The sequence below is a fragment of the Hemiscyllium ocellatum genome, chromosome 8 (assembly GCF_020745735.1).
Source record: "Hemiscyllium ocellatum isolate sHemOce1 chromosome 8, sHemOce1.pat.X.cur, whole genome shotgun sequence".
NCBI classification, from domain to species: Eukaryota; Metazoa; Chordata; class Chondrichthyes; order Orectolobiformes; family Hemiscylliidae; genus Hemiscyllium; species Hemiscyllium ocellatum.
The window spans coordinates 80,820,322-80,846,422 of NC_083408.1; the positions used below are offsets into that span (position 1 = coordinate 80,820,322).

Here is a 26,101-nt window from a genome sequence, read left to right on the forward strand (position 1 = left end):
TGATGTTGCTAGCTTTTCCAGCAGTTTCTTTTTTGTGTCTGTCTGATTTTAGATTAGATTCCCTACAGGCCCTTCAGCCCAACCAGTCCACACCAACCCCTCCAAAAAGTAACCCAACCCAGGCTCACTTCCCTCTGACTAACGCACCTATCACTATGATATCATAGTGATTACTATAGGCAACTTAGCGAGGACAATTCACCTGAGCTGCACATCTTTGGATTGTGGGAGGAAACCCACGCAGAAAATGTGCAAACTCCACAGTCAGTCAACCGAGGATGGAATCGAACCTGCGACACTGGTCCTTGTGAGGCAGCAGTGCTAACCAATGAACCACCGTGCGATTTACAGCATCTGTAGTTCTTTCGGTTTTTATTCGTTATATTTTAACTTAGCTTCTTGCTACAACAGCAACCCGATTAAATAAATTTCGAATCAAGGTAGACATACTGGGACTGATCTTGAGAATTCCAATGGTACAGTACAGTTAGTTGTTTTTAGGAAGCTTTTGCTTTCTCCGACTTAAAAGTGACAACATTGAACTACATAAATGGTCAGTATCAAAAAAATTATTTTTAAAATCTCATGCTGATAAACCAAGGTCCATTGTAGTTAAAATATATTCGAATAAATACCAATGACCGCTTTTAACAAGCAGTACAAATAACTTGCACTTGGTAAGTTCGACTAAAATAGTTCCTTGGATTTAAAAGAAAACATCATATTAAGTTGTTATCTCAGAAAGGTAATTTCATGAGGTGATTATAAAATCAATTTACCTTTCGACATGTTGTTTCATCTTTTTACAAGCGTAGTAGATTCCATCTTTTAAGCTTTGCGCCTTCCAGACCTCCGAAAATGTCCCTTCGCCTATTTTAGATATTAGTCGGTAGTCTTTTTTCAAAAGAAGAGTACTTGATTAACAAATGCATTACTGGCTCACAGCAGACGTGGACGACTCCATGTTTTATTGTAATTTACACAGGTCGATCGCATGCCATTTGCAAACACCAGGCTCGCACAAAAACCCAGGTGTGCATAAGATGGCAGGCCATCAGTGTCGAGCAAATGTTCGACGACAGCTAAATTTTGTAGTTTTTAAAATTCCTACTCGATTCTTAGTTTTAAATTAGGGACACAAACCAAAGGTTAAATGCCTAATTTACTTTTCAGTGTGAAACACCATTGACCACAGGCCGCGTGTCGCAATCTCGCATCGTTGCCATGGAGACGGGACACAGCTGCCCGTTGCTGCCAGCTCGAGCCGCTTTTGGATGGGGGGCGGGGAGAACCCTTCTTTTGTGAACGGACAGTGTGCCCTTTCCTTAATTTGTAAGTCATTTTTTTTCTAAAAAATTTAAATCCTTATACTTGGTAGCAGCCAACCTTTTGTACGCGTTCTTCTCTAAAACTGATCAATGTTTTAAAGATGACAATGGCCGGGGTGGTTTGGTCGCCCGTCCTACACCGAGGGCATCGGCACAGTTTAAAGCGGCAACCTCATGACCATTAGGTAGGGTCCCGCGTTCAGCAGTCCATCCCAGATAGCCTCATTATATGTGTGGTGATGCATCGTGACTGATTCCATCACTTCAGTTAATGGCCCAGTCTTCAGAAAGCGGATTTTGTTTTACTGCTGGATAGTTAGTGCTTTTTGGCAGCCAGCCGTCTTATCTGGAATTATTTATAGTTAAGTTGATTTCACATTCCACTGATTGTACAGCATTTGGTACCCATAATCACATGGAAAGATGCTTCACGAACTGTGAAAGGCTAGCTTTTAACACCAAAAATGATTTAGTGAGCAATTTCATCACTTTGCTTCCCTAACTTCTCAATGTTTGAGATCACTGTGCTCGGAACCTGGAACTCTCATTCGGAACGGGCGGTCGAGACAGACACTCTCGCTTAATTTCAGAATGTCTACTTGAATTGCCGTATCTGTCAGCTCCTAACCTAATACTGATAAAGATGGGTAGCCTTTTTGTCACCAGCACTGTACAGATATGAAGGGTCAAAAGGCCTCCTGTGTTGTAAATTTTCTATGATAACAGAACCAAAACGGTAACCTTGATCATATCAAAGTGTAAAAGTGGCATTTATTTATTTATCTCCAATGCCCTTTCTATTCTGCATTTTTAATGACCTCATTTTCTCTACCTTGCTTTCTCTGTTTCTTTTTATCAGCTCTCTTCAAAGTCTGCTCTTCAGTGGGGTTTGTGGGCACCCGTATGATGGTTCTCTTACTTTCTCTGCCTGGAGAGTGAGAAAGCCACAGAATCGCAAGATGGGATTACTCCAGTTGATATGATGTAAGTGAAAGTACTCTTTTAAACTTAGAGCATACAGGTTTAATGGAGTTTTAACAAATGCACAACTTGCAGTCTTGCCTTCAAGCATTCTCTTGCTCAGGAATGTGTGAACAAAAGAAAAATATCAAGACTCCAAAATGGAAATCATACAATTTTACAATACAGAAAAAAATCATCTGATTCTTGGCACCAGCACCAAAAGAAATGTTTATGGTAGTCTAATTTCCTTGTCCTACACCCTCCATACCCTTTTCATCTGTATACATTGATTCCATTTTAAAAGTAAAGTTGCAGTGTTTATGACCTCTACGCTAATTGCACGAAGCAACAAAATCAAGATTGGTCTGGTGCAGGCAACCTATACTTGTTTAACCTCTTAAAAACATTCAACAAAGTTACATTCAATATTACAATGTAACAATTACATCTCAAAGGCATGTAGAAGATTACAGTTTCAAAAAAATCAAATGGAGCACATATGATCTGGAAATTTTTTGAAGTACAAAGAGATTAATTTTTTTTGGATATAACTCAAGTTTCCCCTATAACTGTATTGAAAAAAAAACTCTTTCACAATCTTTCATTTAAATCAAAGCAGAAAGCACAGCGTAGAAGTTACTTTATTCAGCTTTTGGAATTTTCAGCTTTGGCAAATCTTTACAATAACTTCTGTTGCTCATAACTTGGGGTGGAGTAATTACATGGCAATTTTTATTCCAGTCTGAATTATTTTCAAATGTAGACTTCAATATAAGAGATCCTGGAGTATAATTGACTTGCTTGCTCCCATCCAATAGCTCTCTACAGTTATAACAATACAAAGTACAATCAATAACAAATATATTTTTCCCATTAGTGATGGTATGTAGGTTTTAACCAAATTGGCTTTCACAACCTGCAGTGTATGAGATTGTTTGCAGTAGACACATGGAAGACATTAGTGCATATTTTATGGATTAATGGATCATCTGTCCCTGACTCTGAACACTATATTGCTGACTGCAAATTATATTCAAAGAATTTATTTCTCTTTACTATAATTGACAATTAATGACACACCTGTATTGTTACTCTATTGTGATCAAGTCACTGGGTCAACCCTAGTTCAATGAGGAGTGAAGGACAGCATGCAGGAGCAGCACTAGTCACACTTAAAATGAGGTGGCAACCCAGTGAAGTTATATAAGAGGACTTAGACACAATGTACTATGGATAGAACCAAGTGAGATCACCAAAAAAAACCAAAAAACACTGTACACAAGGACAACAACATCCACATGTGTCCTTACGCCTGTATGATTCAAAAATTTGTGTTTCAGACTAACTGTGTCCTTAGCCAAGCTGTTCCTGTAAAACTACAACACAGGCATCAACCCAATATTGAATCATTTCCCAGATTGGTCCTGCTCATGAAAAGCGTGTTAAATAAAATACAACCAATTACTACTTGCTAGTCTACTCTCAATTATTAGCAAAATGAGTGAAAGTGTTGTCAGTTGTTATCACAAAATAATTACTTAGCAACAACCAACTCAATAATTCTCAGTCAGAATTCTGCCAGGGCCACTCACCTCAACCTTGGTCATCACAGACTAAAGAATTGAATTGCAGAAATGACCTGAGAGTGACTGCCTTTGACATCTGGACAACATTTTTCTGAAGTTGGTACCAAGAAGCCATAGAATAATTGAAGACAAAGGGAATAAACAACAGAAAAAAACCTTTTGACTGAAGTCATATTTGGCTTGAGAATATGTTTGAGATTGTTGGAGGCCGCTCATCCCAATCCTATGTCCACAACTATTTTCAGCTACTTCCCACCAATCTAATGTCAGAAATGGGTATTTTCACTGATGATTGAATAGCAATTAGTACTATTTGAAGCTCCTCAGAAACTAAAACTGTACCTGCATGCAGTAAGACCTGGGCAACATTCAGACTTTGGTTAAGTGTCAAGTAACATTAGTGTCATCCATATACAAAGCAATGACCATTTCATCAAGAGACAATCTAACATCTCTTCTTGAGATTCAGCATTATTTCACTTGCTGAATCTCTCCACTATCAATTACCATGGAGTTGATATTGATTAGAAATGTATCTGGACCAGTGATATAAGCTCTAGAGCTACAGGAACACAGATGTTGGAAATTCTCGTACAAGTAATTCCTGTCCTGAAGTTTGAAAAGTCTGATCACAAGGCACAAGCTAAGATTATTATTTCCACTCGCTTAAATAGTCTTTTGATAGAAATTCTGTGTCTTACGATCTTATATCACAACTACCTGATGAAGGAGTAGCGCTCTGAAAGCTAGTGCTTCCAAATAAACTTGTTGCACTATAACCTGGTGTTGTGTGATTTTTAACTTTGTACACCCCAGTCCAACATTGGCACCTCCAAATCATTAGATAGTCTGTACGATATTAGCACAATATATAGTTCATTCCTCTGATTTGTTAGAAATTCACATAAAAAGGTTGTGAATTAAAAATAAATACACCCTGTCTTTATTCCATAAGCATGTTTATATGTGTACTTACCTGGGAAGCAATGTTTCCTGGTGTTTTGGTCCTCTAAATTTAAAAGATTATATAAAGTAGTTATTAATAAGATCCTGAAGTAATTCTTCCATAAAATGTTTTGATTCACTTGTCCTAAAAAATCCATTTAAAATAGCTTTGTAAAAGTCAATAAAGGTATTTTGAAGTGCAGAACTCTCTCATTCTTATTCTTTACTGTATTTAAATCTACCTCTGTCCATTATCAGTTCTGTGGTAGACCCTTTTGGCTTCTCTATTGCGTTTAGTTATAACTTTTTTAATATCTCTGAGAAGGCAAATCTGTTAAATTTATTCACATCAAACCTTTCAGACTGTCAGTCCATGAAGTCATATCAGTTTATTATTACATCATTTTTCAACAGTACAAGCCACAGTGATCAGGATATATTTTCCACTAAATATAATAAATATTTTCAATGGCAAATCTACTACAATAAAGTATCAAGTCAACCTCACCACATTGCTGTCAAATGATATTATTTTCCATAATATTAGCAGGTCGCGTGCAAAATCTTATCACCCACAGGGAGATGGCTTTGGAGGTAGGGGAGTCATTTTGGAAAAGTACACATTGGGTTGTATGCCCAATAAGATTTGCCTTCATGTGATCTTATTGAAGGTAAGTTTAGAACAACAATAGATATCTGCCCAAAAGAAGCTGGTAGTCAATTATTGGCAATCACATGCTAATTGGGAGGGCAGAATGGTTATGCCACCATTTCCATGATGGTGCAATAGGCTACCACCACCGAAAATCTGGTAGATGGCTGGAGAAAGCATCCTGTTGTAAGTAGAGGGTGGGTCCAATGATGCCTGTTTTAATTCCATCCTCCATTCAGTGTGGACCAAAGGGCTACAGCTGTAGCTCCTACCAATGTGCACCTTTCCAAAATTATAAAACCCCACCATCTCCAAATCTGCCAGCATGTGGTGACATACATACATTATGCATGTAATATATGCTTCATACATTATCTGCTACATTATGAAAATGAACGTACCATTTGATAGCAGGAGGATGACAAATTTGTTGGTGGTGAAGTTGATTTGATACCTTGTCAACTTGGTAGATTTATTGTTGAAGATATTTACCTCTATTTCATTGGCTTGATAGCATGACCACTGTTTTTTTGTTATACATTTAAAATGTTTCAGAGGTCGCTTCCTTTGTGAGGTACCCTCCAGTCTCCCACCTATCTTTAGCAGCTTTGTCCACCTCTCCTGTTGAGACTGCCTTTTGCTCAGATCTTGGAAGCTTTGATTGGCCCTCTTACATTTCTAGCCTTCTTGCCAATCTGAATTGGACATGGCTGCTAAAGGCAGCCTGTTAAGTGGCCACCTCCAGGAAGATTGTGCAGGCAAGCAGATCTCAAACTGTTGGAGTTGGACCTGGAAGTGTTCTGGTCTAAATGTAAATTCTAAGGAGATAAGATTCTGCCCATTGATTTTCTGTGTAAAAATAAAGACAGACTACTGTACATAGAAAGTAAGAACATATTGGTTGTTAGTTTTAATTATTTTCTTTAGATACTCTTCAGAAGTTCCACATCACTGTTGCTATGTGTGAGGAGATCTTATTTCTAAAGAATTTAGTAGCTGAGCTTCTCAAATAACTAACTTTATTAAGTGAAGACAGCATGTGAATAATTCCCAATTTTTACCTGTGGGAGGCTAAATATACATAGTTACCCTTGTAACTGAATACCAGAGAAAGAAAACTTTCATTTATATGGGGCCTTTCTCATCCAATGAATGTCATAAAATTTTTTTTAATGTTATAGTAGTGTTTTGCCGTCACTGCCATAATGTTGGAAATATGTTAAGCAATTTGTGCATAGGAAACACACACCATATTATTACATCTTAGATAATGAAAGACAATCTAATTTTTTTGTGTCGTTGTTTGAAGAATAAATATTAACCAACACACTGGAGATAATTCCCCTCCCTCAAAGTAGTGCCATGGGATCTTTTACATCTAATCAAGCAGCTACCCAATCTACCTGTAGTGCAGCACACATATTTCTGCAGTGAAGTGTAAGCATAGACACTTGTACTACAGCCCTAGAGTATGACTTGAACCCTGAGCCTTGTGACACAGAAGCAAGCATGCTAACAACTGAGCTAGAAATTCAATAATGCTTCAGTGATTTTATAATTGTCCCTATCCATGGACTGGGAGGCCTGTGTTGAGTCCCATCTGTTTCAAAGGTGTGTAGTAACTTCTCTGAACAAGTAATAAAATAGAGAAATGTTTTAAAAAGTTGCCTTTGCCCATACTGATCTGAAAATGCCCAATATCATTTGATCTCAGAAGCTAAGCAGGCTCATGCCTAGTTAATACTTGGATGGGATTCTGCCTGGGAATAGCAGGTACGGTTGGCTCAGCTGTTGTGGCACAGTGGTAGTGCTCCTACCCCTGCACTGGGAGGCCCGGGTTCAAGTCCCATCTGCTCCAGATGTATACAATAACATCTGAGCAGGTCATTTAGAAAATATGTTAATTTTTTTTTAAAAAGGCCCCTTGACATTCAGTGGTATTACCAATGCTAAATCCCACACTGTCGACATCTGGGATTTACAACTGATTTTTATAAAAGTTGAACCACTCACATAAATACCATAGCTCACCAGGTCAGTAGTTTACTTCCAAAACATCTTGAATATGTACAAGCCACAATTTAAGACTGTAAGGGAATATTCTCCATTTGCTTGAATGAATGCACTTCTAACACATAAGCTCAACCCATTCAGGTCAAAGCAGTTCCCTTGATCAGGACACATATCCACTCCTTCCACCACCAGAATACGATAAATGTGTTGTATCCCATGTAATGGTATACTGCACCAAGTCATTTGGTGTTCTTCAGCAGCCTCTCTTAAACTGTAATATCTAGGAGAAGGGCAGCATGTGCAAAAGAATACTACCATTTCCAAATGTATCTTCTAGAACTTTGATATGTCCTTGTTCTTTCAAAATCTTGGAATTCTCTATTAAATAGCATATTTACAGATAACCTTTTCCTCGTGGGGGAATCTGTAACTAAGGGGCACAGTTTAGAAATAACATTTTGGAATAATGCACTATTTGACAACTCAAGCTCACTCATTCAATAAAATCTGGCTGACCTGGTTGCACCCTTAACTTCTCTTTCATATCTGCTCCTCCATAACTCTGAATTTTCTGGTCAACCAAATTCTAACACAGCTTTAAATATATTCAATGACATATAACTTCACTGCTTGCTGAGCAAGAAAATTCCAAATAATAAAAGGAATCTCTGAGAGAAGAAATTCCTCATAATCTTTAATGGGAGGTCTCTTATTTTGAAACTGTGCCCTCTAGTTATAGATTCCCCTAGAAGAAAAATATTGTCTGTATTATCTCCCTGTCAACCACCCTCAGAATCTTTTATGTTTCAATGAGATCACTTGTAATTGTGGTAAATTTCAATGATTAAAAAGGACCCAGCTGCTTAACCTTTCATCACAGAATCAGAAATCAACCTTATGAATCTTCTCTAAATTGCTTCCAATGCAAGTATGCCCCTCCTCATGTAAGGTGACCAAAGTTGTACACAGTATTCTAAGTATGGCCTTGCCAATGACCTGTACACACATAGAACAAATTCCCTACCTTTATACTCTATTCACCCTTGCAATAAAACCAAACTCCACCTGCCATCTTTTTCCCAGTCATTCAAAATTTGCAAACAATTTGTCTCTTCCCCACAACTTGCTTTCCTTCCCATCTTAGTATTATCACTAAATTTGGATGAAGTTCCTTCATCCATGTTATTGAATGCATTCAAGGCTATCTTAGACATTTCATATCAACAAAGTAGTCAAAAGTTATGGGGTGTAAGCTCAGCAGGAATGTGGAGTTCAGGCTCCAATCAGATCAGGCATATCTTTTTGAATGTGTTCGAGCTAGTCTACTCTAATTTCTTATGACTTAATATTGCAACTTGCATTTATAGAGCACCTTTGTTATAGTAATACATGCCAAACTGCTTGAAAACAGTGATTACAGTCGTCTTTTTAATATTCAGATTTCCAAAATTCCAAACTCACCAAATAAGCTAGACATTGGATTTCTTGTCAGAATGAAGACCTGACAGATTCAACTCGCTGGTATGCCAAAATTTGGAAACTGGGCTCCAACATCTTAGGGCATGCTCTATGGGTGCCACCCTCACACACCCAGTGTCTGCAGAGAGTGACAGTTGACATGCACCAGCCTCTAAGAACGCACATGTCTGATTCACTAACATGTCAACTCTGCACTTCAGTGTTACTTGGGCAGCACCAGCAAGCATCAAAGTAATGCAGTAGAAAGAACACTCCAGGAAACATAACCAACTCAAGAACTGGAGCAAGCTGCATCTCTAGGCTCTTTGTTAGCTGTCATAGTTCTCATTCATTCGGCACTCAGCTGGATGTTCACAGTATCCCTGCTCATATTACTGCCAAACTGTCTTCCTGCATAACTCAGGAATCTAAATCAGAGATTAGGAATTTTTCTCTCAGAAGGTAGTGAATCTGTGGAATTTTCTACCAGAGAGCTTTGCGAAAGGAAACAACAGAGGCCTTGACCCAATTTTTTATAAATCTTCTCTGGCCACAGGGAAGTACCAGTGGACTGGGAGAATAGCTAATTTGGTTCCACTTTACAAGAAAGGTGGTGGGGATAGACCAGGAACTATAGACCAGCAAATTCCCATTAAAAAGTGGTAGGGAATGTATTGGAAAAGTAGGGAAGGAGAATATTAATCTCTATTTAGAGAGTTTGTTCAGGGATAGTCAGTCAGAAGTCATGCCCCACAAATCTAGATAAATTTTGACGGGGTGACCAAGTAGGTGAAGGTATGGTAGTTGATGTAGTTTGTATGGGTTTCAGCAAGGCCTTTGACAAGGCCCCATATATGAAACTGATAAAGAGAGTAAATGTTCATGGGATGCAGGGTAACATGGAAAGTTGGATCCAAAAATTGGCTTAATGGCAGGAGACAGAGGGAAATGGTAGAAGGATATTTGTGTAACTGGAGCCCAATGTGTAGTGGTGTACCACAGGGATTGATGCTGAGTCCTTTATTGTTTGGGATCATCAAAATCAAAGGGAGGATGATAACTAAGTTTGCAGTTAACATGAAGATTGGCTGTGTGATGACAACGAGGAGGAAGGTGTTAGGTTACAGGAGCATATAAATGGATTAGTCAGATGAGGAGATCAGTGGCAGGTGGATAAATGTGATGCGCTTTGGAAGAAGGAACAAGCCAAGGAAGTACTCAATGAATGGCAGGACACCAGGAAGCTCAAAAGAAAAAGAGAGGGTTGGGGCAAGGGACATGGCGGCAGGTGGTCGAAGGGTGGTTGGTATGTTCAAATACAAGTGAAAGTGGTAGTGCAAGTTAATAAGGAATCTAACATATACAGGATGTTTACCTTTATCAGTCAAGGCATAGATTACATGAGTCGGGTGGTTACGTTGGAGCTGTACAAAATTTGGTTAGGCCACAACTGGAATACCAGTTAAAATGTGTAGTTTTAATTACCACATTCTAGGAAGGATGTGATTGTACTGAAGGGGCTGTGGAGAAGATACACCAAGATGTTCCTTTGGATGGAATGGATAGGGTACACAACCAAAGTATTTTTTCTAGACTGCGGGAGTACAAAACTAGAGAGCATAGTTTTAAGGTGAGAGGGCAAAGATTTAAAAAGGACCTCAATGGTCACTTTTTCATGCAGAGGGTCGTGTATGTTTGGAACACGTTGCCAGAGGAAGTGGTGGAGGCAGATACAAGTGCAACATGTAAAAGGTATCTGGATTGTTTAGAGGGATATGGGCTAAATGCTGGCAAATGGGACTAGGTCAGATTGGGATGTCTGGTTGGTGCAGATGAGTTGGACTGAAGAGTCTGTTCCTGTGCTGTATAGTTCTGTGAATCCAACGTAGCTAATAATAAAAAGACTGTTAGAGTTTCTTCAGATGTTTACAAAAAAAAAGTTAACAAAGTGAACATTGGTCCTGTAAAACGAGCTGTCCGAGAAGTTTCTTATAGCAATTTGTTACAAGAGGACAAAGGAAATGCTTCAAGGATATCTTTAGTGCATCCTTGAAAAACTGTAGCTTCCCCAACAATTCATGGGAATATCTTGCCCAAGACAGCACAATCTGGAAAAGAAGCATCTGTGAAGGTTCAAACCATTTCTAGCATCTCCAACAACTGGAGACCCATGTGAAAACAGCAGAAGAAACATGTAAAAGTTTGAGAACCCTATTTACTTACCCTATCAAACAGTTATGCTAGGATATTCAGATCCAGGATTAGATTGTTTAATCATTTTAGGACCTACAGTTCTGGAGTTGAAGAAAATCATCTTCAGTCCTTTGGGACGACCTTAGAAGATGAAGAGCACCTATGGAAAGTGAGTTTTTGGAATTAATAGTGAAAAAAATAAGGAGATGGCAGATGAATCAAGTAAATATGTTGCATCAACCGTCCCCTGGATAGAGAAGGAACATTCCAGAAGCAGGAAAAAAATCAGGAAATAGGAGGGAGGGAATAACTAAAATAAAGGAGTTGCCTATTGAAGACAATAGACAATAGGTGCAGGAGTAGGCCATTCAGCCCTTCGAGCCTGCACCGCCATTCAATATGATCATGGTTGATCATTCCTAATTAGTATCCTGTTCCTGCCTTATCTCCATAACCCTTGATTCCACTATCTTTGAGAGGTCTATCCAACTCTTTCTTGAATGAATCCAGAGACTGGGCCTCCACTGCCCTCTAGGGCAGAGCATTCCACACAGCCATCACTCTCTGGGTGAAGAAGTTTCTCCTCATCTCTGTCCTAAATGGTCTACACCGTATTTTTAAGCTGTGTTCTCTGGTTCGGCACTCACCCATCAGCGGAAACATGTTTCCTGCTGTCAGGAATCCTTTCATACTGGCAATCCTTTCATAATCTTATATGTCTCAATCAGATTCCCTCTCAGTCTTTTAAACTCAAGGGTATACAAGCCCAGTTGCTTCAGTCTTTCAGTGTAAGGTAATCCCACCATTCCAGGAATTGACCTCGTGAACCTACGCTGCACTCCCTCAATATCCAGAATGTCTTTCCTCAAATTTGGAGACCAGAACTGCACACAGTACTCCAGGTGTGGTCTCACCAGGGCCCTGTACAGCTGCAGAAGCACCTCTTTGCTTCTATACTCAATTCCTCTTGTTATGAAGGCCAGCATGCTATTAGCCTTCTTCACTACATGCTGTACCTACATGCTTGCCTTCATTGACTGGTGTACAAGAACACCCAGATCTCTCTGTACTGCCCCTTAATCTAAATTGATTCCATTGAGGTAGTAATCTGCCTTCCTGTTCTTGCCACCAAAGTGGATAACCATACATTTATCCACATTAAACTGCATCTGCCATGCATCTGCCCACTCACCTAACTTGTCCAGGTCTCCCTGTATTCTCCTAACATCCTCATCACATTTCACCCTGCCACCCAGCTTTGTATTATCAGCAAATTTGCTAATGTTACTGCTGATACCATCTTCTATATCATTAACATATATTGTAAAAACCTGCGGTCCCAGCACGGATCCTTGCGGTACCCCACTGGTCACTGCCTGCCATTCCGAAATGGAGCCGTTTATCACTACCCTTTGTTTCCTATCAGCCAACCAATTTTCAATTCAATCTAGTACTTTGCCCTCAATACCATGCACCCTAATTTTACTCACTAACCTCCTGTGTGGGATTTTATCAAAAGCTTTCTGCAAGTCCAGGTACACTACATCTACTGGATCTCCCTCGTCCATCTTCAGAGTTACATCCTCAAAAAATTCAAGAAGATTAATCAAGCATGATTTCCCCTTCATAAATCCATGCTGACTCTGTCCTATCCTGTTACTACTATCCAGATGTGCCGTAATTTCATCCTTTATAATAGACTCCAGCATCTTTCCCACCACTGAGTTCAGACTAACTGGTCTATAATTTCCTGCTTTCTCTCTCCCACCTTTCTTAAAAAGTGGTATAACATTAGCCACCCTCCAATCCTCAGGAACCGACCCTGAATCTATCGAACTCTGGAAAATAATCACCAACGCATCCACAATTTCCTGAGCCACCTCCTTCAGTGCCCTGGGATGTAGACCATCAGGCCCCGGAGACTTATCAACCTTCAGACCTAACAGTCTCTCCAACACCAAATCCTGGCAAATATAGATTCCCTTAAGTTCAGGTCCTTCAGCCACTGTTACCTCTGGGAGATTGCTTGTGTCTTCCCCAATGAACACAGATCTGAAGTACCCATTTAATTCTTCTGCCATTTCTTTGTTCCCCGTAATATATTCCCCTGTTTTTGTCTTCAAGGGCCCAATTTTAGTCCTAAGCATTTTTTTGCCTTGCACATACTTAAAAAAGCTTTTACTATCCTCCTTTATATTATTGGCCAGTTTACCTTCGTACCTCATTTTTCCTCTGCGTATTTCCTTCTTAGTAATCCTCTGTTGCTCTTTAAAAGCTTCCCAGTCCTCAGTTTTCCCACTTATCTTTGCTATGTTATACTTTTTCTCTTTTAACTTTATATGTTTTTTAACTTCCCTCATCACGGCCACCCATGCCTCTTCCTGGGATCTTTCTTCCTTTTAGGAATGAACTGATCCTGAAACTTCTGCATTATACACAGAAATATTCGCCATTGTTCCTCCACCATCATCCCTGCTAAGGTATTGCACCATTGAACTTTGGTCAGCTCCTCCTTCATAGCTTCATAGTTCCCTTTATTCAATGGAAGTACTGACACTTCCGACTGTACCCTCTCCCTCTCAAATTGCAGATTGAAGCTTAATGTATTATGGTCACTACTTCCCAATGGCTCCTTCACTTCGAGGTCTCTGACCAATTCTGGTTCGTTACACAATACCAGATCCAGAATTGCCTTCTCCCTGGTCGGTTCCAGCACCAGCTGCTCTAAGAATCCATCTCTGAGGCACTCCACAAAGTCTCTTTCTTGAGGTCCAATACCATCCTGACTCTCCCAGTCTACCTGCATGTTAAAATCCCCCATAACAACTGTAGTAACATCTTTGCGACAAGCCAATTTCAGCTCCTGATTCATCTTACATCCGACTACTGTATGGGGGCCTGTAGATGACTCCCAAGAGAGTCTTTTTACCCTTAGTATTTCGCAGCTCTATCCACACTGACTCTACATCCCCTGACTCTAGGTCCCCCCGCGCAAGGGACTGAATATCCTCCCTTACCAACAAGACCACCCCACCCCCTCTGCCCGTCAGTCTGTCCTTACGATAGCACATGTAGCCTTGAATATTCATTTCCAGGCCCTGTTCACTTGAAGCCACGTCTCAGTTATCCCCACAATATCGTATCTGCCAATTTCCAAAAGAGCCTCAAGCTCATCCATCTTATGTCTAATGCTTTGTGCATTCATATATAGTATTTTTAATTTGTTACTGCTCTCACCCTTCCCACCAACCCCTATTTCACTCAAACTTACAGCATGATCCCTTTCCAAGTTTTCTGCCTCATTGATACAGTTGTCTTTCTTGACTTCTCTTGTTCTAACTTTCCCTTCAATTTCCTTTTTAAACATCCAGTTTGTCCCCTCCCCCCTGCTACTTAGTTTAAGTGTAGCGATGTTGCAGTAGAAAACCTGCCTGCCAGAATGCTGGTCCCTAACCTATTAAGGTACAAACCGTCTCTCTTGTAGAATTTATGTTTACCACAAAATATACCCCAGTGATCCAAGAACTTAAATCCTTGCTTCCTGCACCAGTTCCCCAACCACACGTTCAAGTCCATTATCTCCCTGTTTCTGGCCACACCAGCCCGAGGAACTGGAAGCAAACCGGAGATAACCACCTTGGACGTCCTGCTTTTCAGCCTTCTTCCTAGTTCTCCGAAGTCCCGCTGTAATATGTTCCTCCTCTTCTTCCCGACATCATTTGTGCCGACATGTACCACAACATCTGGCTCTTCACCCTCGTCCTTGAGGATTTCCCACACTCTGTCCGCGATGTCTTTCACCCTGGCACCAGGAAGGCAACATACCATCCTTAAATCCCGATCTGCTGCCACAAAAACCCCGGTCAGTTCCTCTCACGATGGAGTCCCCTATTACCACGGCTCTGTGCGATGTCTGACTCTTCCACTCTGTCTCCACGCCAACTTTTGACTGACAGACCTGGCCGTCTTGCGAACTGGCAGTGTCATCAGTCTCTACTGTTTTCAAAAGCTTCAACTTGTTCCTGACAGGCACTTCTCCCGGGGTGTCTTGCACCTGTCTCCTCTCTGCCTTCCTCATCGTCTGCTCTCTTCTGGCATGATTGGTGTAATAACCTCGCTGAAGGTCTTGTCCAGAAAGATCTCGTTCTCTCGGATGAGCCTAAGGTCCTTTCATCAGCGCTGCAATATGCTCGGTCAATAGCTGAATGTGCACACACTTTCCACACATATATGAGCCAGACACACCAGAGCCGTTGACCTCCCACATCAAGCACGTAGCGCACTGAACCAGCTGGGCAGTCATGTCTTCACCCTCTTCAACTGTGGCGTAATCACTTCACTCAACCTCCATGTCAAAGACTCCTGAGCTGAAGCTTCACTCTTCGATCCAAACTTCCTTAGACCTTCTTTTTGTGGCAAGTCTGTGGACTCTTAATTTAGGTTAGAGGAGGAGGGAGACCCTACTTTGTAGGACCTGGGGTTTAGAACGCACCCATTCTAATAGCAATCACTTACCTTCCTGACCGGCTTTGCGCTCCGCCTGAACTTCCGCCCAGCTCCTGCCGCTCTCTGCTGCGAAAAGACCATTGGTGTCGAGGTAAGTTCTTTATATAGCAATCACTTACCTTCCCAACCCGCTTTGCGCTCCACCTGAACATTGAAGATAGAGATGAGAGTATTTTTCATCACAGAGGGCGGTGACTCTCTGAAACTCTCTCTTCTTCAAAAGGCAGTGAAAGTAATGTAAAATCAAATATATTTGATCGCATGAATAAGGCATTTTTTAAACTCAAAGAGAGAGTTTGTTGTGGGTCATTTTCAAATTAGTGTTGACAAACGGATGATGTGGTGGAACACATTTCGAAAGGGAAAAGAAAAATAAAAATCACCTTTGTTCCGGACAGAAGAGCAAAATTGTAAAATCTTTAAAATTCATCTCATGCTCTTTTCCATGACAGTTCCTTTATCTGCCCGCCTTGCAACATGTTCTCCTTTCCTTGACTGGTAACCTAATCAAATTACCTTATCCTAAGGGATGTGATCACATCTTGGAATAAAGAATCCAGAATCCAGATGATATTTCCCCTCCCTAACGTGTCACAGTGATTGTAGAGCTGAAGATAGCGGAACCGCAGCTCATATTATAGATGCATTTGCCCTGGATCACAGTGGCTTCACAGAGCTCCCACATTCTGCAAATGGAATGCATCACTTACCCAGCCATCCTTAATCTGTTTTAATGTATTACTTATTTCATCTTTGTTTTATTTTCCTGTTGTAAATATTGGAATAATCTTACCACCAAATCCTGTATTATGCAGATAGCTAGCTTTCTGCACCAACCCCACCTCCCGGCACCTTCTCACCCACACACACACACACACACACACACACACACACACACACACACACACACAGACATAAGAACCAATGCCTATAGGGTGAAAAAAACTTAGAAAAGCAAAGGAGTAGCTCCTTTCCTTCTTCTGCTAACTGCCTTAATAACCAAATATGTTCAAAATCACACATCCCAGCTCTTGCAGCTAAACTTTGTAATTCCTACACAGTCTACCCATCTAAACATTTTAAAGAGTGGAGATTCAGATTGATGGGTTGCCTCAATGTCTTTAGCAGTACTGATTTTGAAATTAAATATGTTTGGTATTCTATAACTTTCTATTTCAAAATTTTTAGTGGAATGCAATGACTTACTAAGCATTGTAAATGCAAATGTGGTGAGTACGCCCCCTGTAGTTAAATTGGCAGCAAACATACTCTCTTTGAGCTCAACTTTTCTGTGTGACACCTGCCCAAACCAATTCCAGTCATCATCCCTAACAAGGTGAGTACCATCCTCCCCTGTTTCAAGCTTTCTTCTCAAATGTACTAATGCTCCTATTTTAATGAAAAACCCATATTGTTTGTTGCTTTTGTTATTTGTGCCTGTTGCACTTTGTTTTTTACCTGGTAGCAATTACTAAACATTGCTTTTTCATTTCTCAAGTGCCCAAATAGTTTCTTCCACATTACCTCCTCTTCTTGCTTGCATATATCTGCAAACTACATGATTTTGCCCCACACATCTGCGCAGTCCTTTTCAAAGATAACTCTGTCTGTTTCTCTCAGAAAAAACAGTTTGTAATAAAAGGAGTCCTGAACTGGTGGAGAACAAGCAAACATTGAGAACCTCAGTGAGACGAAAGTCTTGGCAGTAACAACAAACAGGACGTGTGAAACAAAGATTTGGTAGCATGGAGTATGGAAACACTCAACACATTTTTAAGAACACAACAGTGCAAGAACTGGGAGCAGGAGTAGGCATCTTATCCATTAACTTCTCACGCTTTCTTCATGTCAATGGTGTGGCTACAGGCACCCTCATGCTCCCAGTCATGCCTGTCTCTGTGGGGTACATAGAATATTCCTTGTTCCAGTCCTATTAAGGTCTCTCCCAAAACTCTTTCTTCAGTACATTGACGACACTATTGGTGCTGATTCCCTCTCTCATCTTGGACAAGTGTGGATTTAATTAAGGAATGTCAGTACAAACGGATTAAAGGCAAATCATGTTTAACTGACTTGTTTTGAGTATTTTGGTGACAGCAATGTGGTTGGTACTGTACACGTAATCTTACTTACAATGGAAATTTTCTAACATTCAGTTGTTGGCTTACCAGCAGAGCTGAAGCTCATCGGCCAATAGAGAAAGTGGCAGCATGGTTATGAAGTTGGTTGAGTCAATGACAGAAATGTGAGTAATGTGAATGGATGTTTATTAAACCAGCTAACACAAAACTTGGAAACATTGAAAAATGTGAGGAGGATTGTGATAAACTTTAAAGAAAACATGAGCCAAGATTAGAATGGTGCCACAAAAGCACAGCAAGTCAGGAGCAGAAAAATTGACATTTTGGGCAAAAGCCCTTCATTGGATGCTGCCTGACCTGCTGTGCTTTTCCAACACCACTCTAATCTTGACTCTAATCTCCAGCATCTGCAGTAGCCATTTCTGCCTTTAAAGAAAACATGGGCAGGCTGGTGGAATGAGCAAAGATATGGAGAGAAATGTAAAGTGCTGCAAATTGTTGGAAAGAATTAAACAAGGCAAAACAAATAATACAATTCAAAGGGGTGTGCAGGACCAGAAAGATTTCAGGTTTAGAGCAGGCTGAGAAAGTGGTGGGAAAAAAAGGATTCTGAGTTTTGTAAATAGGGAAATAGAGTAGAAAAGTAAAGGAGTTATGATGAACCTTTATGAGAAAAAAAGGTTTTGTGACAAATTCTGGGCATTATACTTTAGGAAAGGTTTGAAAGCTATAAGGAGTTGCAGCAAAGGTTTACAAGAAAGAATCTAAGAATGAGATTTCAGTTATGAGTATAAGTTGGGAAGGCTTCTTATAGAAGGTTCAGAGGAGGTTTGATAATGGTATTTAGACTCTCTGCAGGCTCTAGACAGAGCTGAAAGAGAGAAACTGTTGGCAGGTGGATGTAAAGGACATGGATGTAAAGTGAATTGCAAAAGAAGAAACAGTAACATAAGGAAGGTTTTTTCTTAACACAGTGACTACTTTAGATCAGGATTGTGGAGGAGACAAATTCAATCATGGTTTTCAAAAGAAGAGTTGGAAGAGAACCCGAGCAAAAAAATTACTATCTTGTTGAAAAAGGATAGGGAATAGGACTAACAGAGCTGGCATGAACACAACATGCCAAATAGCCTCCTCTTGTGCTACAAATTCTAAATGTTATAATTTTAAACAAATCATAGGTATGAATATAACATTCATCCCTTCAGGTGTGTTCTGCCATTGAGTTAAGTAATGGCTGAATTCTACCTCAGCATCATTAATCTGGCTTTACTAACAAAACATTGATTTCAGTCTTGAAAATGCCTTTGTTTACATGATCCTTTGTTTGAAAGTGAAATCTGAACTCTGAAGTCAACTATGAAATCATCGAGCATAATATAATTATGTCTCATTGTTCTCCATTTTCCCAGCAAGAAAATCATGTTCCTTTACCTATTTTATAAAATCTCCTATCATTGTAAACATTTGACTAGACGCTCTTTCCTGCTAAATTTAAAGGAAATAAAAAGTAATGGAGTATTTCCTGATATTTTAACATTTTATATTCTAGTAAATCTGCAATGAAGAGGTCCAAGGCCTCTGTGTCCCTACTTAAATTTAAAAAAAGGTTTATTTGAAATCACAAGCTTTGCTCCTTTGTCAGGTCTTCACCTGATGAAGCTTGTGATTTCAAATTAACCTCCAAAATCTTGTGATTTCAAATTAACCTGTTGGACTATGACCTGGTGTCATCTGACTTATGACTTTATTCACCCCAGTCCAACAAAGGCACCTCTACATCTTAATAAAAACAGAATGTGTTGAAAATACTCAGCATGTTTGGCAGAGTTTGTATACTAGTCGTCATATTGTACTCAAAACGTTAACTCTGTCCACTGCCAAACATACTGACTATTTCCAGCTGTCTGCTTTTAATTCAGATTTCCAGCATTCATAGTTTTTTGCTACATGTGCTTCTCAATGTTTGGTGCTCAACACTGAATGCTCTCAAGGTTCTGTGCAACTGAAGCATAATTTCTTCCCCTCTGTACTCCAATCCATTTGAAATGAATGCCATTTTTATAATTTTTTTCATGTGCATGATAGGTTTTATGTACTGGACAAAAATAAAGCACGTTGTACCTCCAATCTCTTGTCCCTCCTCATTAAGAAAATGTTATGATTTTTTGATAAGAACGACAATAGAGACCGAATTATCGTCTTTAATAATTTACAGTTACTTTTGTTTTCTCAATATTCAGTAAAATATCAACTCACCTTTAGCTCTGAGTAACTTGCTGAATGTGAAATGAACCAGCACCTTTTGGTTGTAACAAGGTTTCTCTCTAACAGTCCCGTCATTCAATAAGTCTATTATACTTGTCATGTCGATTAAGATTGTTGTAGTTCTCCACCTTGACGGAAATCAGTTACATGCAAGTCTTAAAAAAAGGAGAAATGTCCGCCGATCCTGCATGAGTTTGTTTACTCCGGTTTCCAGGCGATTTTGGATTTCAACAGTCCCCGCGCACCGCACCACCCTACGTCCTCCCCCGCCCCCGACAAAATGAAACTATTCGGTTCCAAATTTGAAACTTCAAGTTAAATGAATGCATAATAATTGAAATGACATTTTAATATTTAAAGATTTGTATTTCCGTTGTGTCTCCTGAACTCCAGGAACATTGATCGGGGTAATTTGATCCAAAACTATTAATTGCTAGTTTTACACATGGCTTTGTGCCAAAACAGATATAATACGAAGCAACTTTTAGAGGATTTCAAAAAAGATTTCACAGAGTATCTGCTAATAACCATGTCATTACAAGTTGATTTAAAATATTCCTTGAAAGGAATTTATTGTTTAAGCTACTTAAGTTTTCCGTTCTAAGAAATCTGAAATCAATCCCAAAAAGAACACTTTTTCAGTTTCGACTTTCTGTCTGGTTCACGTACATAATTCAAAGGTTCAGTTCGATGCCGTTTGCTATTTACATTGTCCACTTACCCTATAGAGAATTGACTGTACCCTATATTTTGTTTGCAGAAGCTAACAGAAATCTGCAATTTGGTTCAATGTCTGTCTCTTGAGAGGGAATAATACAGATTGGGGTCAGGAGAACGAGACAACTGTGCACAAGCAAATATCAATAGACAGAGCTCTGGACAAAAGGGCACAACAAGCTCAAATATCAAGTCAGTACATGGAGTTGAAGGAATTTGTTTTTTAGGACCATGATTAGCGGACTCCATTTGAAATTTACATTCAGCTAAATGTAAGAGGGATTTAGCTGGTATGTAGACTTTGTGCCCTGAATACTGGTCCCAAATTCAGTAGGCACAAAAAGCAAGTTCACAGAACATCCATTTATCTGTGCATAAAATATGTTGTGGTAAGAAGGATGATAGGAGTTGAGAATCACCTCAAAAGAATTGATGGATTCCACTGCTTAGTGTTAGCTTTATAAGATGGGACCTTACTGCCAATGTCCCACTTAGGTTTAAGACATTAAAGTTCAGTTCAGTTGAGGTAGTTTTTTGTATTACTTTTGATCCGTGAACAAACTGATTCTGGAAAGGTAAGGTCTGCTACAAGTACCACAGATGAAACACCTTAGCCATCTTCCCATATATCCTTGAGAATATAAAGAATAAAGCTAAATACAGCACAGGAACAGGCCCTTTGGCCCACCAAGACTATGCTGATACACGATGTCTTTCTAAACTAACAATCTTTTGCCTCTACATGATCTGTATCCCTTTAATTCCTGCCTATTTATATATCTGTCAGGATGCCTCAAAGTGTTGTATCTGCCTCCATCACCTTTTCTGGCAGTACGTTCAAGACCTTATCACCCTCTGTGTAAAATAAAAATTACCTCGCAGATCTCCTTTAAACTTACCCCCTTTTACATTCAACCTATGTCCCCTAGTGATTGATGTGTCAACCCTTGGAAAAAGGCCCTGACTGTCCATTCTATCAAGTCCCTCATAATTTTGTGAACTATTGTCAAGTCACCTCTCATCCTTTCAACATTCAGGTGAAAACAAACCAAGTTTGTCCAATATCTCTTATACTCTCCAAACTAGGTGACATCCTAGTAAACCTTTTATGTACCCTCTCCAAAGGCTCCAGATCCTTCTGGTAACATGGCAACCAGAACTGTACACAATATTCTAAAATGTGAACTAGCTAACAGCTGCCTCTTGACTTGCAAATATTTATAGTTTATGCCCTGACTGATGAAGGCAAGCATGCCATATGCCTTCTTGACCATCTCATCAACTCGTATTGACACTTTCAGGAAACTATGGACCTGTATGCCTAGATTCACAGTGGCACAGTGGTTAGCACTGCTGCCTCACAGCGCCAGAGACCCAGGTTCAATTCCCGCCTCAGGCGACTGACTGTGTGGAGTTTGCATGTTCTCTGCGTGGGTTTCCTCCAGGTGCTCTGGTTTCCAAAGACCTGTAGATCAGGTGAATTGGCCATGCTAAATTGCCTGTAGTGTTAGGTAAGGGGTAAATGTAGGGGCATGGGTGGGTTGCCCTTTGGTGGGTCGGTGTGGACTTGTTGGGCCGAAGGGCCTGTTTCCACACTGTAAGTAATCTAATCTAATTCCTCTGTATGTTGCATCTATTTAAAGAATTCTGCCAATTACTGTACAATTCTCTCCAGCATTAGATCTTTCAAAATGCATCACCTTGCATTTGTCCAGATAAATTCCATCTGCCATTTCTTTGTCCAAGCCTATCTATGTAGAATCATGGCCACAGATTCAGAGATGTACAGTACAGAAACAGATTCATAGATTCAAATCGTCCATGCTGACCAGATATCCTAAATTAATCTAGTCCCATTTGCCAACATTTGGCCCATAAAGTTCTAAATCCTTCCTAATCATGTAACCATCAAGATGTCTTTTAAATGTTACAACTGTACCAGGTTCCACCAATTCCTCTGATAGCTCATTCCATCCACACATCACCCTCTGCTTGAAAACGTTGTCCCTAGATCTCTTTTAAATCTTTCCCCTCTCACCGTTAATCTATGCCCTCTAGTTTTGGACTCCCCTACCCTGCAGTTAAGACCTTGACTATTCATCCTATCCATAGTCCTCATGATTTTATAAACCTCAGTCAGTGTAGACTTGATGGGCCAATTAGCCAGCTTCCACACTGTGGGGATTTTGTGATTCTAGAACCTAAAATATCAACATCATTTCCCAACTTTTGCCTTTCCAGTGGGAAACCTGCCCAATTTATAAAACTGTCCCTTGTATTCCATCCCTCCAAGCCTTCAATTATTCAAGTTACTCTTCATTGTGTTAAAAATTATTCCAATCATTATTGCTGGAAAAAACTCAGCAGGTCTGGCCACATGTATGGAAAGGAACAGAGTTAACTTTCATTCCTCCTTGATTCTGAATAGGAGTTGTCCTGGACTCAAAAACATTAACTCAGTTTCTCTCTCTCGACAGATATTTCCAGACATATGAATTTCTCCAGCATTCCCCGATTTCATTTCAGGTTTCTGGCATTTATAGTATTTTGCTTTTGATATATGTTATGGATCCTGGTGACCAGAATTACATGCAGTACTCTAAATGCAGCTGCATGAATGATTTCAAAAATGACTTGATTAGCTTACTATTTCAGCTCAGTTCTGCACAGTAATATCCCTTTACACACTACCATGGAGCACCACTGTGACGTCTTCAATTTATTGCCAATCAATTGTAAAATCTACCATATACTTTGTACCATCTGCACAGTCAGCCATTGTGTTTGGAAATTCCTGGCTGTTAATTATTTATCAAAATATGAAACAAAGAGGTCACAAGAGGAATCCCAACAGATCTCTCATGTTCCAGAATTAGCTCCCCTAGTGACAATCCCGTGCCATTAATTCTGATGGTTGCTGAACTAATTTTCTTGGAAACCAGAGGATTCCACCTATACTATATTAACTCCGTGATTTCATCATTAGTAAATATTAACCCACAATATTGCCAAATCCATTAATCTGGCATTTCTTGGGTCATATTGGTTACCAGTTTACCATTCTTTCTGTAAATTAAAAATTCTTAAAAACCTTCTCCACTTTGGCACGGTGGCACAGTGGTTAGCACTGCTGCCTCACAGCGCCTGAGACCCGGGTTCAATTCCCGACTCAGGCGACTGACTGTGTGGAGTTTGCACGTTCTCCCCATGTCTGTGTGGGTTTCCTCCGGGTGCTCCGGTTTCCTCCCACAATCCAAAAGATATGCAGGTTAGGTGAATTGGCCATGCTAAAATTGCCCGTAGTGTTAGGAAAGGGGTAAATGTAGGGGTATGGGTGGGTTGCGCTTTGGCGGGTCGGTGTGGACTTGTTGGGCCGAAGGGCCTGTTTCCACACTGTAAGTAATCTAAAAAAAAATACAGTGACTCATGTTCTCTACATTATAAAAAGGTGGCACGGTGGCACAGTGGTTAGCACTGCTGCCTCACAGCGCCAGAGACCCAGGTTCAATTCCCGCCTCAGGCGACTGACTGTGTGGAGTTTGCACATTCTCCCTGTGTCTGTGTGGGTTTCCTCCGGGTGCTCCGGTTTCCTCCCACAATCCAAAAGATGTGCAGGTTAGGTGAATTGGCCATGCTAAAATTGCCCGTAGTGTTAGGGGCAGGGGTAAATGTAGTGGAATAGGTCTGGGTGGGTTGTGCTTCGGCGGGTCTATGTGGACTTGTTGGGCCGAAGGGCCTGTTTCCACATTGTAAGTAATCTAATCTAATCTAATCTATAATTACACCGTGTTTTTCTCTCCTAATGCACATATGATCACTTGTCTTTCCCCAAAGGTTTCTCAATTACAAAAGGGCTTTTTAAAAAAAAATGAGCTCCAGATGCAGGTTACATTAACAAGGGAGAACATATTTCCACTCCTAATTTAAGTTTGGCAAGAGTGGACTCAATCATTCAGTGTTAAATATGTTCCAAACTCAGGGGGGACCGAAATGCAAGGAACTTAAGGTAATGAATGTCTGACTCAGAATGGTGTGCAACCTAATGGACACATATCGCTATTCCTTCATAAACATCCCAAAACTCCCAAGCATCACTGTGAGAGTGCTGTCACTGCTCTTAAGTTTCAACAAGAAGGCACACCGACTTCTGCTCAGGGACAATCAATTACTGATTTTGACAACAATGCTTACATTCGAAGGATGAAATTTAAAAGTAGCACTGCCGATTCCATTCTCTTTTATATCTTGTGATGAAGATGATCACGCTTCTCCTTGTGGTGTTTGGTTCTGGTGAGCAGAGTCATAGAGATGTACAGCATGGAAACAGACCTTTCGGTCCAACTCGTCCATGCCGACCAGATATCCCAAACCAGTCTAGTCCCTCCTGCCAGCACACGGCCCATAACCCTCCAAACCCCTCCCATTCATATACCCATCCAAATGCCTCTTAAATGTTGCAATTGTACCAGCCTCCACCACTTCCTCTGGCAGCTCATTCCATACCCGTACCACCCTCTGTGTGAAAAAGTTGCCCCTTACATCTCTTTTATATCTTTCTCCTCTCAACTGAAAACTATGCCCTCTAGTTCTGGACTCCCTGAACCCAGGGAAAAGACTTTGCCTATTTACCCTATCCATGTCCCTCATGATTTTATGAACCTCTATAAGGTCACCCCTTAGCCTCCAACGCTCCAGGGAAAACAGCCCCAGCCTCTTCAGCCTCTCCCTATAGCTCAAATTCTTCAACCCTGGCAACATCCTTGTCAATCTTTTCTGAACCCTTTCAAGTTTCACAACATCTTTCCGATATGAGGGAGACCAGAATTGCATGCAATGTTCCAACATTGGCCTAACCAATGTCCTGTACAGCCGCAACATGACCTCCCAACTCCTGTACTCAATACTCTGACCAATAAAAGAAAGCATACCAAACGCCTTTTTCACTATCCTATCTACCTGTGACTCCACTTTCAAGGAGCTATGAGCCTGCACTCCAAGGTCTCTTTGTTCAGCAGCACTCCCTAGGATCTTACCATTAAGTGCATAAGTCCTGCTAAGATTTGCTTTCCCAAAATGCAGCACCTCACCTGAATTAAACTCTATCTGCCACTTCTCAGCCCATTGGCCCATCTGGTCCAGATCCTGTTGTAATCTGAGGTAACCCTCTTCGCTGTCCACTGCACCTCCAATTTTGGTGTCATCTGCAAACTTACTAACTGTACCTCTTATGCTCACATCCAAATCATTTACGTAAATGACAAAATGTAGAGGCCCAGCACCAATCCTTGTGGGACTCCACTGGTCACAGACCTCCAGTCTGAAAAACGACCCTCCTCCACCACCCTCTGTCTTCTACCTTTGAGCCAATTCTGTAGCCAAATGGCTAGTTCT

At 40.4% G+C, this 26,101-nt stretch overlaps 2 protein-coding genes across 2 annotated transcripts in view; one reads left to right on the forward strand and one right to left on the reverse strand.

The window, feature by feature from the left end:
* The window catches only part of LOC132818347 (MAPK/MAK/MRK overlapping kinase-like), a 135,819-nt gene that overhangs the window by 100,058 nt on the left and 9,660 nt on the right, over positions 1–26,101 (reverse strand). Inside the window, exon 2 of the mRNA XM_060829286.1 lies at positions 780–894. Within this exon, the coding sequence (XP_060685269.1) occupies positions 780–894 (115 nt within the window). The remainder of the gene's footprint in view (positions 1–779; positions 895–26,101) is intronic.
* LOC132818346 (ribosome quality control complex subunit NEMF-like) overlaps positions 2,234–26,101 on the forward strand; it is a 163,480-nt gene continuing 139,612 nt past the window's right edge. The window contains exon 1 of the mRNA XM_060829284.1: positions 2,234–2,312. The gene's annotated coding sequence lies outside the window, so the exon portion shown is untranslated. The remainder of the gene's footprint in view (positions 2,313–26,101) is intronic.